The sequence below is a fragment of the Saimiri boliviensis genome, chromosome 14, assembly GCF_048565385.1.
Source record: "Saimiri boliviensis isolate mSaiBol1 chromosome 14, mSaiBol1.pri, whole genome shotgun sequence".
In the NCBI taxonomy this organism is placed as follows: domain Eukaryota; kingdom Metazoa; phylum Chordata; class Mammalia; order Primates; family Cebidae; genus Saimiri; species Saimiri boliviensis.
This window is the reverse complement of record NC_133462.1, coordinates 37,129,494-37,147,825: the sequence shown is the minus strand read 5'-3', so window position 1 is coordinate 37,147,825 and position 18,332 is coordinate 37,129,494. Positions and strand designations below refer to the sequence as shown.

Genomic DNA, 18,332 nt, shown 5'->3' with positions numbered 1-18,332 from the left:
TTGGCCCCAATACTATCCTGGCATCACACAAAAGGCTGTATCTACTTGTTATTCTACTGAAAGTTGCATTACTCTGATGGGCAATACACTGAGGGCTGATTACCAGACTTGTCATTATACTGAAGCCCGCATCACTATGATGGACACTACACTGAGAGCTGCATTACCAGACTTGTCATTATACTGAAGCCCACATCACTATGATGGGCACTACGCTAAGGGCTGCATCATCAGACCTGTCTGAACCACCCTTATTCGTGTGTGTGTGTGTGTGTGTATGTGTGTGTTTTGTTTTGTTTTTGAGATGAAGTCTTGCTGTGTCACCCAGGCTGGAGTGCAGTGGCACAATCTTGGCTCACTGCAACCTCCGTCACCTTGGTTCAAGCAATTCTCCTGCCTCAGTCTCCCATGTAGCTGGGATTACAGGTATGCACCATCATGTCCGGCTAATTTTTATATTTTTAGTAGAAACGGGGTTTCACCATGTTGGCCAGGCTGGTCTCGAACTCCTGACCTCAGGTGATCCACCCACATTGGCCTCCCAAAGCGCTGGGACTACAGGCATGAGAAACCATGCCCAGCCCAGGCTGAGTATTATACTGAGGGCTTCATAACTAGAAAACTACACTTAAGAGGCAACACTTTCCCTCAGCACTGGTAGCTCCTCTGTGTGCAGTGTAAAGGAGCAAGCAGAAGTGGGGTTGAAAGTGACTCTGGGGGGCCTGTTAGAACTACAGAGATGAGGAAAACTGGGGATTCTGAAGCCACACAGTGGGAGAGGGAAGCCAGGACAGAAAAGCAACTATTACATCAAGAGTTGGAATTCTAGCCAGGTATGTTGGCTCACACATGTAATCCCAACACTTTGGGAGGCCAAGGCGGGAGGATCACTGGAGGACAGGAATTTGAGACCAGCCTGGGCCACATGTGAGCTCTATCTCAATACAAAATTTAAAAATTAGCCAGGTGGCCGGGCATAGCCAGGTGGCCCAGCACTTTGGGAGGCCGAGGAGGGTGAATCACCTGAGATCAGGAGTTCGAGACCAGCCTGGCCAATGTGGTGAAAACCTGTCTCTACTAAAAATACCAAAAATTAGCCAGGCGTAGTAGCTGGTGCCTTTAATCCCAGACCCTCAGGAGGCTGAGACTGGAGAATCACTCGAACCTGGGAGGCAGAGGTTGCAATGAGCTGAGATCACGTCACTGCACTGCAGCCTAGGCAACAAGAGCAAAACTCTGTCTAAAAAAGAAAATTAGCATAGCGTGGTGGTGCACACCTGTAGTCCCAGCTATTTGGGAGGCTCAGACAGGAGGATCACTTGAGCACAGGACGGCAAGGCTGCAGTGAGCTATGATCACGCCTTTGCACTCCAGTCTAGGTAACAGAGTGAGACCCTGTTTTGGGAGGAAAAAGAAAAGTTGGAACTCAACCTGCCTAAGCCCTAGTGCTAAAGGGGGCTGGAAAGATTCAGACTGGTTCCTCTTGGAAGTGGTATATCCTTGTCCTGTCTCTGCTGCTCCTCCCAGGAGCCCCTGCCAAAAACCTACCTTGCCATGCCCTTGAGAAGAGATGCTTTACCTGCAAGTACAGGCCTTGGCAGCCTGGCACAGGAGCTATACCCTGAGCAGCCCCAACAGATGCCACATCCTCAGATGTGCACCACACACCCCATGGCACCTCCACACAGTCAGACCTGCCTTTGCCACACTCAGACATTCCACACACAAGACACGCTCTAATCTACGCCGACACGTCCCTTGGGTCCAGACACAGCCGATGGCCATCAGATTCCCCTTACATGAAGGGGCATGCTCGCCATGAAGACACACTCAAACATGCTATGACATGCTGTGACACGCAGGGGACGTGCACACACTCCCAAGCACGCTTTTGTGGGGGCCAGGCAGGTCTCCAGCCTCTGCCAGAGTCTCCACGCCCGTGGCCACCTTGCCCTTCCAGATGGATTGATGGGGCGGCGGGGAGAGGCTGCTATAAATTAAACATTGAGACACTGTCTGAGCACTGGGCTCTGCCATCCACTCATTGGATGGTTCCTTCCCAGGAGGCTGCGGGCACGCAGGGTGGGGGGAGAGGGCAGGGGAAGTGGCTCGCTTAATTAATTAGTCCTAATTGAGATATCTTTGCAAATATCCCTTTATTGAAGGACACCATTCCATCCGTTTCCTGGGAATTTGTCGCCTCTCTGTGTCTCTGGCCCTTGAGTATCACAGAAATAAATGACAAGACAAGAAAGAGCGCTCCCAAGAGCTGCTGGAATCTTAGCTGTGTTTCTGATCATGACAGTGGCACCGAGGGGCAGGCAGGAAGGCTCAGAGATTCACAGAGATCCAGGCGGAGGGACAGAGAGATGAGGCAAAGGGAGATGCGGAACTGAAATACAATCCGAACTGCAGAGTCAGGGATGCACACTCTGAGATACAGGAAGAGAGAGACGCAGGCAGAGAAACTTTGCAACTGGGAGGACCAGAGTGCGGACAGATGGACGCGAGGCTGGGCAGACAAACCTCTCCTCTGCCTTTTCCTGCTTGGCTTGGCCTCCCCCATCTCCTGGGCAATCCATTCTCTGCAGTGGCATCGGTAACAATCAGGCCTGATTCCTTTTGGCCCTAGCTACCCTCCCCTTCCCTCTCCCTCCCCCAATCACTCCTGCAATCATCTCCCTTGTTCAAAATGAGCTTCTGCAGCTGCAGCCCAGACAGCTGTTCCATCTTGGAGCCAGTACTGGGCCTGGTGGCTGGGTCCTAGAGGGACGCCCTCCTGAGTGGCAGCAGGGGAGGGGGAATGGTGCTGGGGGGCAGTGGGGGTAAGGGGTCACCTGGAGTGTGGGAGCCCACCTCCATCTCCAGTCAATGCTTAGCCCCATCACCAGCATACTCAGGGGGTCCAGACACCCCCAACACCTCTCTCTGGGGCCTTCAAGAGAAGTGGTCTGAGGTCAGGCATGGGGGCTCACACCCGTAATCTCAGCACTTTGGGAGGCTGAAGTGGGCAGATCACTTGAGGTCAGGTGTTTGAGACCAGCCTGGCCAACATGGTTGAAACCCCGTCTCTACTAAAAATATAAAAATTAGCCGGGCATGGTTGCTTATGCCTGTAGTCCCAGCTACCCAGGAGGCTGAGGCAGGAGAATCACTTGAACCTGGGAGGCAATTGAGGGAGGTTGCATTGAGCCAAGATCTTGCCAGTACACTCCAGCCTGGGTGAGAGTGAGATTCCATCTCAAAATGAATGAATGAATGAATGAATGAATGAGAGAAGTAGTCTGGGTCATCCTGCCTCTATCACCAAATCCTTCCTAACATCCAACACAGGTCCTGGCCCTAGAGTCTCTCTGGTCCAAGAATTCTGGTCTGTTTCCCATGGTCCCTGTCGGGGTCCTATGGTGAGATGGAAAGAGAATCCCAGAGACAGAGATAGACAGATGCAGAGAGACATAGAGAGACAGACACGAATGAGATAAAGAGACAGATATATGCACGGTGGCTCATGCCTGTAATCCCAGCACTTTGGGAGGCCAAGGCGAATGGATCACTTGAGGTCAGGAGTTTGAGACCAGCCTGGGCAACATGGCGAAATCCCGTCTCTACTAAAAATATAAAAAAATTAGCCGGGCATGGTGGCAGACGCCTGTAATCCCAGCTACTTGGGAGGCTGAGGCAGGAGAATCGCTTGAACCCAGGAGGAAGAGGTTGCAGTGAGCAGAGACTGTATCACTGTACTCCAGCCTGGGCAACAGAGCGAGACTCTGTCTCAAAATAATAAAATAAAAATTAAAAATCATATAAAGTCCCTGCAAGATCCCTCTGCCCATGACATAATATGGCTCTCATCACCTCCCTTCCCTCACCTCCTCTCTCTCTTCCCCTTGCTCACTATGCTCCAGACATGGGCCTCCTCCCTGTTCCTTCAATACGCCAGGCAAGGTCTCGCCTCAGGGGCTTTACAGGGCTGTTCCCTCCACCTGTAGCTCTCTGCCTCCCCAAATCCTCCCTCTTTCCCCCATCACAGCCTTTCCTCTCTTGCATATATGTTACTTCCTCAGAGAGGCCACTGTATCTAATTCTTCTCTTATTCTTTTTTTTTTTTTTTTTTTTTTTTTTTTTGAGATGAAGTTCCTGGGCACACAGGCTGGAGGGCAATGGCACGATCTCAGCTCACTGCAACCTCCACCTCCTGGGTTCAAGAGATTCTCCTGCCTCAGCCTCCCAAGCAGCTGGGATTACAGGCATGCACCACCACACCCAGCTAATTTTGTATTTTTAGTGGAGATGGGGTTTCTCCATGTTGGTCGGGCTGGTCTCGAACTCCTGACCTCAGGTGCCCACCCACCTAGGCATCCCAAAGTGCTGGGATTGCAGGCGTGAGCCACTGCGCCTGGCCCTTTGTTGCTGCTGTTGTTGTTGAGGCAGAATTTCGCTCTGCCACCCAGGCTGAAGTGCGGGTGCAATCCTAGCTCACTGCAGCCTCCAACTCCTGGGTTCAAGCAAACCTCATGCTTCACCCTCCTGAGTGGCTGTGACTACAGGTGGGTACCATGATGCCCAGCTAATTCTTTTTCTGTTTCTTTCTTTCTTTCAATGGAGTTTTGCTCTTGTTACCCAAGCTGGAGTGCAATGACTCGATCTTGGCTCACTACAACTTCTACCTCCTGAGTTCCCCTGCCTCACCCTACTGAGTAGCCAGGATTACAGGTGGCCCCCCGCCCCCACACCTGGCGAATTTTTGTATTTCTAGTAGAGACTGAGTTGGACCATGTTGGGTAGGCTGGTCTTGAACTCCCAACCTCAGGTAATCCACCTACCTCGGCCTCCCAAAGTGCTGGGATTACAGGTATGAGCCACTGTACCCAGCTAAAAATTTATTTTCTTTTTGTGTAGAGATGGGGGTATTGCTATATTGCCCAGGCTGGTCTCGAACTCCTGGTCTTAAGCAATCTTCCCACCCAGACCTCCCAAAGTGCCGGGGTTACACATGTGAGCCACTGTCCTAGGCCTATTTTAATATTTTTTGTAAAGACAGGATCTTGTTATGTTGCCCAGGCTGGTCTCGAACTCTTGGCCTCAAGCAATCTTCCCACTCCTGCCTCCCAAAGCTTGAGAATTACAGGCATGAGCCCTGGTGTCACTCTAAGTGCTTTTTGCTGAGAGCTGCTCAGCCCCTCCCTATTCTTCCCATGAAGCAAAAGGTCCCCCTAAAATAGCACACTCCTCCCCATCACCTCTTCCTTCTCTCCGGGAGCAGGGGATACTTAAGGGTATAACATGCAAGATTCAGGTATTTCACTTCAAGCCCCGAAATGATGGCCATGGCTGGCAATACAGCTGACAGCTCTTAGTCTGGTCCTGGATTTATGATCCCCAGGTGAGGAGCCATTCCGCCTAAGGCTCCCGTCTCACAGGGATGGTTTATGGCTGGGAGTTGGCCAAAGGTTGTAGCGGCAGCTTCCTCCCTGCACCTTCCCAGAGATGGTCTATAACCACACGAACGCTAAGCTGCTTCTGCAATTCAGGAGGAGGAAGCCAGAGAGAAGCAGGCCCTCCGAGGCTCTAGGCTCACCCCCACCACACCACTGAGTCCTTCTCTTTCTTTCTTTCTTTTTTTTTTAAAGACGGGGTTTCACCATGTTGGTCGGGCTGGTCTTGAACTCCCAACCTCAGGTGATCTGCCCGCCTTGGCCTCCAAAGTGCTTGGATTACAGGCGTGAGCCACTGTGCCCGGCCCACTGAGTCCTTTTCAAAGCCAAACACCAGCATCCAACCCTCCACCTCCCGACTTTGGGAATCCACACTGCTTCGTTTCCTGAACCCCTCAACCTCCCCGATGTTGGTTCGCTCACCTTCTGACATCTCCTAACTGAGCACCTACTATGTGCCTGGTCACCTCCCATTTGTTCTCCCCAGTCCTGAGGAAGGTGAAATTGATTTAGACACTTGAGAAACATTTATTCCAGGCTTGGCTAGAAGGGCAAACAAACAACCCCTCCTTACTAAACACCTACTATGTGCCCATTATTTGTTTGTTTCCGTTTGAAGGAGGAATCCACAAATCCTTATGAAAGTGTGATTGTAGATTCAGTCATTTGACAAATACTTATTGTAGGCCTACTATGCGTCATGCCTTAAGGTTCAGTACTGAGCAAAACACAGACATCTTCAAGGATCTTACAGTCTCATGAAGACTCTAAATTCCCCTTGACTAGTAAGGAAATAGAATCCCAGCTTCTCAGGAGGCTAAGACCGGAGAATAACTTGAGTCCAGGAGTTCCAGATTTCAGTGAGCTATGATTGTACCATTGCACTTCAGCCTGGGTGACAGAGTGAGACTCTTTCTCTAAAAATAATAATAATAATAATAATAATAATCATCATCATCATCATCATCATCACAGGAAGGGAATTCAGCTTAGAGAAATCAAACTCACACAGCTAGTAAATTACAGGGCCAGAATGCAAACCCATAGATATGTTTAACTCAAACATCTTATCACTAACTGAGCATCTGTTATCTTAGGCACTGAGCTGGGGGTTTTCAAACATAAAAATGCTTGACATTTTTATGTATGAAAACCACCAAAAGCATTTTTATGTATGAAAACCCCTAGCTCAGTGCCAGAGAGGCACTTGACAGTCTTGTGGACTAGGCCAGGTGCTGGTGGCTCCTGCCTACAATCCCAGCATTTTGGGAGGCCGAGGTTGGAGGATCCCTTGAGCCCAGGAGTTCAAGACCAGCCTGGGCAAACATGGTGAGACTCCATCTCTCAAAGAAAATAGTTTTGTGGAATAAATAAAATGGATGGAAGGACAGATGAATGGATGGAGAGGTTAGATGGATGGTGGAAGGACGGGGGCATAGAATATAGAAATAGAGATGGTTAGATGATAATTGGTCGATGGAAGGATTTGATGGATGCATGAATAGAGAGAAGGATGGATAGAAGAATGAATCCATGAAAGGACAGAGAGACAAATGATAAATCATGGAAAGATGGAGAGAGAAGTGTGGAAGGATAAAGGAATGGATGTGTGAAAGGACGGATGTACAGATGGACAGACAGATGGAACAATGGGTGGGTGTATGAGTGAATGGATAGAGAGATGGAGAGCAAGGGAGATGGAAGGATGGGTATGAAAATGGATGGGTAGATGAAATAACGGATGGATAGATGGATGGACTGATGGAATAATAGGTGGGTAGATGAATGAATGGATGGAGATGGATAGCAAGACAGATGGAAGGATGTATGTAAAAATAGATGGATAGATGAAATAATGGATGGAAGGATGGATGGATGAAGAGATACATGGAAGGGTGAAGGATGGGAATCTGAACAGCAGATCTCTGCTACCCACAGCAATTCTGTGAGGTGAGACATCATTCCCATTTTATAGATGAGAAAACAATAGCTCAGAGTGACAAAGTCACTGGCCAGAGTCATAGAGTAGTTGGGGACAAAATCTAGATTTCAACCTAGGTCTATCAGACTCCCAAGATAGACATCCTTATGTCACAGTCCCCTCCCAGCCCTCACCCTGAGTACCTTAACATCTCACTTCCCAGTTCCCTTTTGACAAAGTAATAAGACTGAGGGATGGGGTGGAATCAGGGATGGGAGAGCCACTGGCTTTCAGCAGGTGAATTCATGGAAGCATTGGATGAAGGTGCTGTTAGCTACGAATGGGCCAGAGTAGAGATCAGGTCTGTTTGGGCACACATATACACACTTACGGAAAACACACAGCACACGGAGCATCCTACCTGCATGCCTACAAGGCAGGCACACACACACATTCATAAATACGCACTTGCACTTATGTGCACACACTTACAAAGACCTATCTGTCCACACACATGCACACAGATACTTGCACACACGTCTGCACAGGTACGTATACACACACAAAACTATAATTCATAGACATGCTTACACAGTTATATATACATTCTGCAGACACACAATATACACACATTTACACACACCTGCACAGAACACATGCACACGGACACATGCTTTCGATGATGATGGAGGGAAATTTAGCTTTGGATTTCAATGAGATACCACCTCTCTCCCTTCTCAGATGACAACAGCAGGAAGCCTGTGTCATACTCATGTATAACAAGGCATACGCACACATGGAATCTTGTAACAATGCAAACCCATAGTAGGGACAGGCAAGTGCACATACACACACAGATACATCCATACCCAAGCACAGTCACTCTGGGACACACCCACACTCATTCTGGGATGTACCCTCACACACGAGAATACACATCCAGACCCCATGCCAGCAATGCACATCAACCTTCTCCACTCCCATTCCCCCATATACACACTGAAACACGTACATATAGACACACCAGGACATAGCCAAAAAACAGCACTTGATGTGACAGACACACAGAAACACACCGCTTCACACTTCGGCTGCAAGTCTGAGAATCTGGCCTGAAAGCTCTCACCTGTGTCAAGCCTAATATCAACCCCACCAGGGGCTGGACAAAGCCTCGGATGTCCCCACCACCACCACACACAGCTGCCTATGACCCTAGGGAGCAAATTCTTCTTTGCCCCTAGCAAAGAGAGAGAAAGAAGCTTCATGATGACCATTTGGGGCTAAGCAAGGGAGGGTTGGTGAAGTTGGAGCTAAAGAAAGGGAGCCCCAGGCATCCCAGCCTGGGTTTGGAGGACGATTTGGGAGGAGCCCCCCAAACAGTTGGAAGAGGAGTGTGGCTGCCAGAGGGTGGTGGAGTGGGAGGGGAGGGGCATATCTGGAGGAGGCCCAGGGAAGTTTGCAATGAAGGAAGCCCCTCCCCTCTCTCCCCAGGACACCACCATGAACCCGACAGAGTTCTCTCCTTCTTCCCCGACCCAGGGAAGCTCTGTGGTGGGGAAGCTGGAAGATAAAGCCACAAAGGGGGATGGGATGGGAAGGCGCAATCCCGGAGCTCCTGGAGGCAGCGTCAGCTCCGGCCCCAGTCTGCGCTCAGTCTACCTCCCAGGGAGGGTGAGTTATGGGGATAAATATTCAGCACATGGCGAGGCAAGAATGGAGGCGGGGATGCAGGGGAGAGAAAAAGAGAGACAAAAAGAGATACAAACTCTCAGACAGTGCCACAGAGCCGATATTAATAGAAAGAGACCCAGAGACGCAAAGCAGGGGAAATGAATAGAGACAGAACTACTCAGAGACGCCGAGACGCAGCCAGGCAGAGACCCTGAAGGTGGAAACACCCGGAGACTCCTGGATCCTACCCTCTTTCAGAGCCAGGGTCCCTTGAGTCTCACCCTTTTGCTGTACCCCATTCAGCGCGGATCCGGCTCAATTCCGCAGCCCTTGTCGCCTCCGCCCTGGGGCCGGAGCGAGCCTGGTACGCTGTTGGCGCTCAGACATTGTTCACTAATAATAATAGTAATCAATAATAACAGCAAGAACCATGCTAAATGGCTCGGAGGTGGCTGGGGGTCCCGGGGCTCCTTCTGCCTCCACGTCCGACCCTGGAGCCCCGAGAGGGCGTCCCCTACCCAGGCGCGCAGGGCAGGGTCGTGGGGAGCACAGAGGTTGGGGGAGACAGGTGGGGGCCCCCGGGGGCTGCGACGGCGGCAGCGACGTTGGCGCGGGCACCACGCCCCCCGGGAGCGCCCCCCTCGCGGCGGCCACTCACGATTTTCTCGGAGGCGCCCGCACGGGACACGGTGCCGTTGAGCCCCACTAGCGAGGGCAGCGTCTGCGACATCCAGTTGGTGACCATGGCCATGGTGCTCAGCACGGCCCCGATCTTGAGCAGCGGCACCGACATCGCGCCCCCGCCTCATGCCCCGCGGCCGCCCGCCGCTCGTCCCTGCTCCGGCCCGCCGCGGGGCGCTCCGGCCCTAGCCACCCAGACGCCCCGGGGGACTTGGGAGAAGGGGCCCGACCGCGAGCTGCGGGGTGGGGGGCGGGTCCAGGCCGGGATGGGGGGGCTCGGGGACGCGGCTGCGGCTCCGCGCTCCTGGCGGGCTCCTCTTATAAAGCGCCGGCTCGGCCCCCCGCCCCCTCCCGCGCCTCCGTGCCGGGCACTTCCAGCCGCCGTGACGTCACGGCTCCGGCCCGGAGCCCGGCGGGGGGTGGGGGGCGCCCAGACTGCCCTCACCCCCTACCCGGCGGCCTCGCCCGCCCCCCGCAGGGGACCGCTCACGGGGTGGGGGACCTTCCCCGGTGGTATCCCCCAAGCGCCCCACACCCACCGCGGTGGCATCCCCAGCCCCGCCCCCCAGTGGTATTCCCGCCCCCCCCAGGCGGTGTTCCCGGGCCCCCTCCCGCGCACAGCCCCTCTCTGAGCCCCAGCCGCGGGACCCTGCGAAGAAAGACGCACTCGGCTCACCCCAGCCACCCAAGGCGGTCAGGGGGCCGGAGTCGCAAGTCCCCACCCACCTACTGTTGGGACACCCACCCTGGCTCCCTAAAACCTCGGAGAGCCGGCACTGGGGGGCGTGGGGGGCGACACGCTCATGAGCTCCTATAAATCGGATCTCCAAGGGTCTCCTTTAGCTGGGGGAAGGGGCTTCCTTCCCGGCACCGCAATCACTCTAGGGATCCCTCGGTCATTTCGGGCCCCCGGGGTGGCGTGATCCAGGGCTGGCAGAAGCAATTGCTCGGGTGCAGGTGCGCTCGTGGGGTCATTTCAGCCGGGGTGGAGTTCCCACGACTACCAAAGGCAGCTTCCTACCCAGGGACCGCGGAGACCCAGCACGCAGCTTTAAGGAGGCGAGTCCCCGGCGGGTGTAGACTCGCAACTTGAACTTGGGGTAGGGTCGGGGCACTCACACTTCGGACCTTCCTCAAGACCCCGGGGACCCGCTCCGGGCCCGTCCGCTCGGGGGAGCGGGAAGCGCAGTGCCCTCGCCGCCCACCCGTCCGCCCACGCACCAGCCGGCGGCGGCGGCGGCTGCGGGGCCGCGGAGAGGAGCGCCTGGCGGGTTTTAATTTCCTCTGTTTTGCCTGCACTCACGCCCCCTCCTGGCGTCCCCGCATCACCTCGCGCCGCCGCCGCCGCCGTCGCCCTCAGCCCGCGGCCGCCGCCGTCTGGAGGCGGCGATGACTCAGGCCTTTCCAGGCGGTGGCCTCGGGCCTCGGGCTAGGGCTCGGGAGAAGCGCCAAACATGAGGGGGGAGTGGGGTAGGGGGTCGGGAACCATCTTTTTTTTTTTTCTGAGCTGGAAAACACCGAGATGCAGGTGTAACCTACAGGGATGCCTGTTCGTCTCTGCCTCAGTTTCCCCATCTGCCAAGTGGGTAATGGAAACCTAACACCTGTAAAGGATTTGGTTATCCTGAGAATCAGGTAATTTACTGAGCATCTACTACGTCCCAGGCACTGTGAACAACAGACAAAAATGCCCGTCTGTGTGAAATTGAATATTCTTTTTCTTTCTTTCTTTCTTTTTATTCACCTGAGTGCAGGTGGGCTAAGGCAGAAAAGGGCGTTTTGGCCCTTTTTCTTTTTTTTTTTTTAAGGTAGAGATGGGCATCTCACTATGTTGCCCAGGCTTGTCTTGAACTCCTGACCTCAATCGATCCTCCCACCTCATCCTCCCAAAGTGTTGGGATTCCAGGAGTGAGCCTCCAGGCCAGATGCAAAGATGAATATTCTAGGGGATGAGACAGTCAAGAAATAGAGGGAAAAGGTTAAGTGCTTAGGATATTAGGAGGAAGGGGAAGTAAATTTTAAACAAGGTGATTGGAGAAAGGGGCATTTAAGCAAAGACCCGAAGAAAGTGAGGAAGGGAACCATCTGGATATCTGGGGAAAGAGAGTTCCGGGCAACAGGAGGAGCAAGGGCAAAGGCCCCGAAGCAGGAGTGTTCAAGGACCAGGAAGGAGGCCAGGGAGGTTGCAGTGAGCCAGGGGGAGAATAAAGGATGATGATGTTTGTAAAAACTTGAGGAGTGTCTGGGACATGGCAGGTTTTTCACATAGTAGCTGCCATTGTTATTATTTGAGGCCAGGCAGAGTAGCTCACGCCTGTAATCCCAGCACTTTGGGAGGCCGAGGCAGGTGGATCACTTGAGGCCAGGAGTTTGAGACCAGCCTGGCCAACGTAATGAAACCCCCATCTCTACTAAAAATACAATAATTAGCCGGATATGATGGCACATGCCTGTAATCCCAGATACTCGGGAGGTTGAGGTGGGAAAATCGCTTGAACCTGGGAGGTGGAGGTTGCAGTGAGCCAAGATCAAGCCACTGCACTCCAGCCTGGGCAACAGAGCGAGACCCTGTCTCCAAAAAAAAAAAAAAAAAAAAAAAAAGATGAGTTCCAAAGCTTTCATTGATGAGTGCTGAACACTTTGCAGATGCATTGTTAACCGTTGCTGCAACATCCATGAACAGTAGAGTGACACCCCTATTTCCAGGTGAGGAAACTGAGCTCAGAGAGGAGAGGTGCCCAGTTCAGGGGAACCCAGCAGGAAAGCGGGAGCCCAGGTTTTGAAACCAGGTCTGTCTGATTTCAGACCCCAAGACTAACTGGGCTCCTGGCCTCCTGGCTTAGACAATTTGGACCCCAGAGATACTTTCTCACCCTCTGGCCATGGGTGCTGTGGGAAACTGCCTTAGTTCAGCGCATCCAAGCTTATCCAAGGAGTGTGAGTTTGCACTTGCTTGCATTTAATTCCTCGCCTGCCACCTCCCCTATGTTTCCAAAACCCCTCTCAGCAAAGGTGCCAATTTGCCAGGGGCACACCCTCCTGCCAGTCCTCATTAGGTCATTCTCACAGTTAGTCGGTCTCAGTACACCATCACCTTCTTGAAACTCCTTTTTGCCTTGACTTTCAGAGACAAAGTATCACTTCCCAATTCTGCAACCACCTCTGGCTGTGCCGTGGCTGTCTGCTACTGCTCCCTAAGTCTGTAACTCTCAGGGCTTTGCCTTAGGTCTCCTGCCCCTCTCATTTGCCTGGACCACCATACCCACTCTCAATGTTTTTGATCCATCTGGGACACTCCTACCTCAGGACCTTGCAACTTCCTGTTCCCTCTACCCAAAACACTATTACCAAGGATGTCTATACGGCTTGTTCCTCTACTTGTGTGTTTTTTTTTTTCTTTTTTGAGACAGAATCTCGATCTTTCACCAGGCTGGAGTGCAGTGCCACGATCTCGGCTCACTACAACCCCCGCCTCCTGGGTTCAAGCGATCCTCCCACCTCACCTTCCTGAGTAGCTGGGACTACAGGTGCAGACAACCATGCCCAGCTAATTTTTGTGTTCTTAATAGAGATGGGGTTTCACCATGTTGGGCAGGCCGGTCTTGAATTCCTGACCCTCAGGTGATCCACCCACCTCGGCCTCCCAAAGTGCTGAGATTACAGGCATGAGCCACCGTGCCCTGCCTAATCAATGTATTTTTAAGGGGTAGGGTCTTGCTCTGTCACCCAGGCTGGAGTGCAGTGGTTCAATCATAGCTCAATGCAGCCTTTAACTCCTAGGCTGAAGTGATTCTTTCACCTCAGCCTCCCTAGTAGCTGGGATTACAGTTGCAAACCACCACTCCCAGCCCTTTATTTAATTTATACCTCTGCTCTGTCATGGTGTGGGTCAGAGCCATGCCCTGTCCTTCCCCTAGAAAACTACATTTCCCAGATTTCACTGCACACTGGCTGCCTATTCAGTTTATCCAACGAGAGGCAAGAGAGGGAGATTGGAGGTTGGAGAGGAAGGGAGAAGCCAGGATGTTTCTCCCCTCTGTTACTGCTTGGGGTGGAGGTGTCTCATACCTGTAATCCCAGCACTTTGGGAAGTCAAAGCAGGTGGATTGCTTGAGTTCAGGAGTTTGAGACTAGTCTGGGCAACAGGACAAAACCCCATCTTTACAAAAAAATTATCCAGGCATAGTGGTGCATGTCTGTGGTTCTAGCTACTTGGGAGGCTGAGGTGGGAGGATGGCTTGAGCTTGGGAGGTTGAGGATGCAGCAAGCGGAGATCGTGCCACTGCACTCCAGCCTGGATGAGAGTGAGACCCTGTCTCAAAACAAACAAACAAACAAACAAAAAAAAAAAAAAAGAAAAGAAAAGAAAGAAAGAAAAGAAAAAGAAAGATGGCCGGGCACGGTAGCTCACGCCTGTAATCCTAGCACTTTGGGAGGCTGAGGTGGGTAGATCACCTGAGGTCAGGAGTTCAAGACCAGCCTGGCCATCATGGTGAAACCCCATCTTAAAAAAAAAAAAGAAAGAAAAAGAAAGACAACAGCAAGTGTTGGTGAGGATGTGGAACAACTGGAACACTTCATACGCTACTGGTGGAAGAGTACACTGTTGACCCTTTGGAAGAGTTTCTGAAACTTTGGAAGGCTGTACAGCAGTTTCTCCCCACGACTCAGCAGTTCCACTCCTACAGATTTACGGTTGAGCTTCATGATTCGAAAATTCCAGATTGGCAAATTTGCCTACTTGTTGCAATTTGTTTATACTCTAAGATCAATACTCACTGGGGCTTTTGTGGTCATTTGCGGACATGCAGTGATAATTCTTTTTTTCTCTTTTAGAAACGGGGTGGAGTTGCCAGGTATAGCAGCTCACATCTGTAATCCCAGCACTTTGGGAGGCCGAGGTGGACAGATCACTTACGGTCAGGAGTTCAATAACCAGCCTGGTCAACATAGTGAAACCCCATCTCTATTACATATATAAAAGTTAGCCAGGTATGGTGGGTGCATGGCTGTAATGTTAGATGCTTAGGAAGCTGACATATGAGAATCACTTGAACCCAGGAGGCAGAGGTTGCAGTGAGCCAAGATTGTGCCACTGCACTCCAGCCTAGGTGACACAGGAAGACTCTGTCTCAGAAAAAAAAAAAAAAGAAGAAGAAAGAAACAGACTAGAGTGCAGTGGTGGAATCATAGCTCACTGCAGCCTTTACCTCCTGGGCTCAAGCAATCCTCCCAAGTAGCTGGGACTACAGGCAGGCAGCACCATGCTTAGCTAATGCCTGTAATCCCAGCACTTAGGGAGGCTGAGGTGGAAGGACCACCCGAGGTCAGGAGTTCAAGACCAGCCTGGGCAACATGCCGAAACCCCATCTCTCCTAAAAATATAAAAATTAGCTGGGCGTGGTGGCATGTGCCTATAGTCCCAGCTTCTCGGGAGGCTGACGCACAAGAATCGCTTGAACCCAGGAGGTGGAGGTTGCAGTGAGTTGAGATCGCACCACTCAATTCCAGCCTAGGAAACAGAAGGAGACACCATCTCTGTCTTTTTTCTTTTCTGTAGAGATTGGCCTGGGCTGAAGCCATCCTTCCACCCTGGCCACCCAAAGTACCAGGATTACAGGCGTGAGCCACTGCACCCAGCCTGACAACATACTTCAGTCGCCCGACACGCACCTTCCCCACTGAGGTCTAATGAGACGCGCTGTGTTCTTGCTCCAGCTCTGAAACTACACACAAGCGTCTTTTTTATGCTCCATTTAGTGCCAAGCTTTTCATATTTTTGTGCTGTTTGTTGATGACTTCGCTATCTTCAGTGGCCCCCACGCACGGTGCCAAAGTGTAGTCTAGTGTTTCGAAGTGCAAGAAGGCTGTGATGTGTCTCACGGAGAAAAAAACGTGTTAGAGAAGCTTCATTCAGGCATCAGATCTAGTGCTATTGGCCGGGAGTTCAATGTTAATGAATCAAAAAAATATATATGATATATATATATATCTGATTTATATATATACATATGATATTCTAAAACAGAAACACACGTAAAACAAAGTTATGGCTGGGCGCCATGGCTTATGCCTGTAATCCCAGTACTTTGCGAGGCTGAGGCAGGCGGGTGGTTTGAGCCCAGGAATTCGAGACCAGCCTAGGCAACACAGTGAAATCCCCATCTCTACAAAAAATTTGCCAGGCGTGGCCGTGTGTAGTCCCAGCTACTAGGGGTGTTGGGAGGCTGGGGTGGGAGAATGGCTTGAGTCCAGAAGGCGGAGGCTGCAGTGAGCCGAGATCATGCCACTGCACTCTAGCCTGGCTGACAGAGTGAGACCCTGTTTAAACAAAACAAAACAAGTTATATATTATTCAGTTGACAAAAACGTTGTGGTCAGAAACTTTCAGACAGAAATAACAGGTGTTGATGAGGAAGTGGAAAAATAGGAACCTTTGTAAAACAGTGCACCTGCTGTGGAAGTATTATTGTACATCCTCAAAAACTTAAAGCATAGTTACTTTTTTTGAAACAGGATCTTACCCTGTCACTCAGGCAGTGGTATAATCATGGCTCACTGTAGCCCTGACCTCCCGGGTTCAAGTGATCCTCCCACCTCAGCCTCCCAAGTACCTGGGACCACAAGCACAGCTAATTTGTTGTAGAGACAGGGTTTCACCATGTTGCTAAAGCTGGTCTCAAACTCCTGGGCTCAAGCAATCCGCCCACCTCAGCCTCCTAATTGCTGGGATTACAGGTGTGAGCCGCCATGCCTGGCCCAGCAATACTACTTCTGAATATGTACACAAAATACTTGAATCCAGTGTCTCAAAGAGATATTTGTACACCCATGATCATAGCAGTATTATTCAAGAAAGCCCAAAGGTGAAAACAAACAGGCCAGGTGCGGGGGCTCACACCTGTAATCCCAGCACTTTGGAAGGCTGAGGTGAGGGGATTGCTTCAGGCCATGAATTCAAGACCTGCTTAAGCAAGATGACAAGACCCCATCTCTACAAAAAAAAAAAAAAAAAAAAAAAAAAAAAAAATGAGTGACTGGGCGCAGTGGCTCACACCTATAATCCTAGCACTTTGGGAGGCCCAGATGGGTGGATCACGAGGTCAGGAGTTCAAGAGCAGCCTAGCCAAGATGGTGAATCCCTATCTCTACTAAAAATACAAAAAAATAGCCAGGCATGGTGGTGGCCACCTGTAATCCCAGCTACTTGGGGGGCTGAGGCAGAGAATTGCTTCAACCTGGGAAGCAGAAGTTGCAGTGAGCAGAGATTGTACCACCCCATTCCAGTCTGGGCAACAGAGGGAGACTCTGTCTCAAAAAAAAAAAAAAAAAAAAAAAAAAAAATTTAAGAATTAGCCAGGTGTGATGGAATGCACCTGTAGTCCCAGCTACTCAGGAGGCTGAGGTGGGATGATCCCTGGAGCCCAGGAGATCAAGGCCACAGTGAGCCATGATGGTGCCACCACATTCCAGCCTGAGTGACAGAAAGATACCTTATCTCTAAAATTAAAATTTTTATTATATATGAAATAGAAATGGGGTTTCACCATGTTGGCCAGGCTGGTCTCGAACTCCTGACCTTAGGTGATCCACCCGCTTTGGCCTTCCAAAGTGTTGGGATTACAGGCATGAGCCACCGTGCTCGGCCCAAAACTTTTTTTTAAAGGTGAAAACAACCCAGTATCTATTTATTGATGAATGAAGGATAAATAAAATGTGGTGTATCCATGAAATGAAATATGATTCAGCCTTTAAAAGGACAGAAATTCTAGGCTGGGTGTGGTGGCTAACACCTGTAATCCTATCACTTTGTAAGGCCGAGGCAGGCAGATCACTTGAGGTCAGGAGTTCAAAACCAGCCTGGCCAACATGGCGAAACTCTGTCTCTACTAAAAATATTAGTAAAAAAATTAGCCAGGTATGGTGGCACGTGCCTGTCAGCTACTTGGGAGGCTGAGACAGGATTGCTTGAATCCAGGAGGCGGAGGTTGCAGTGAGCCGAGATCCAGCCTGGGCGACAGAGCGAGCCTGTCTTAAAAAAAAAAAAAAAAAAAAAAAAAAAAAAAAAAAAAAAAGGATGGAAATTCTGACACGTGCTACGACATGGATGAACCTTGAGGGCATTATGCTAAGTGGTATATACCAGACATGATAAAGACGAACACTGCGTGGTTCCATTCATGAGGTCCCTAGAGCCATCAGGTTCATAGAGACAGAAAGTAGAATGGTGGGTGCCAGGGGCTGAGGGAGGGGCGTGGGAAGTTAGTGTTTCATGGGGGCGGACTTTCAGTTTTGCAAGATAAGATTTCTGGAAATTGGTTGCATAACAATGTGAGTGTATTTAACATTACTGAACTGTACACTTAAAAAATGACTAAGGTGATAAATTTTATATTATGTATATTTTACCGCAATTACAAATTTTTAAAGTCTTCCATTTAAACACACACCCCCTCTTCTATGAGTCACTATTACCAGCTCAATAAATTCTAGGCCAAGTGCAGTGGCTCCTGCCTGTAATCCCAGCACTTTGGGAGGCTGAGGAGGGAGATCTTATGAGCCAAGGAGTTCAAGACCAGTCTGGACAATATAGTGAGACCCTGTCTCTAGAAAAAAAATTTAAA

The 18,332-nt window shown here is 50.8% G+C and overlaps 1 protein-coding gene across 2 annotated transcripts in view; it reads right to left on the bottom strand.

Moving 5' to 3' along the window:
- The window catches only part of OLFM2 (olfactomedin 2), an 81,105-nt gene that overhangs the window by 54,545 nt on the left and 8,228 nt on the right, over window positions 1–18,332 (bottom strand). The window contains exon 1 of one of the 2 annotated variants that reach the window (XM_003938931.3): window positions 9,686–10,038. The exons of the other annotated variant lie outside the window; for it this stretch is intronic. Coding sequence (XP_003938980.1) covers window positions 9,686–9,820 — 135 coding nt within the window. The 5' untranslated portion in view covers window positions 9,821–10,038. Of the gene's footprint in view, window positions 1–9,685; window positions 10,039–18,332 lie in introns of those variants that run through there. 2 annotated transcript variants of the gene reach the window in all.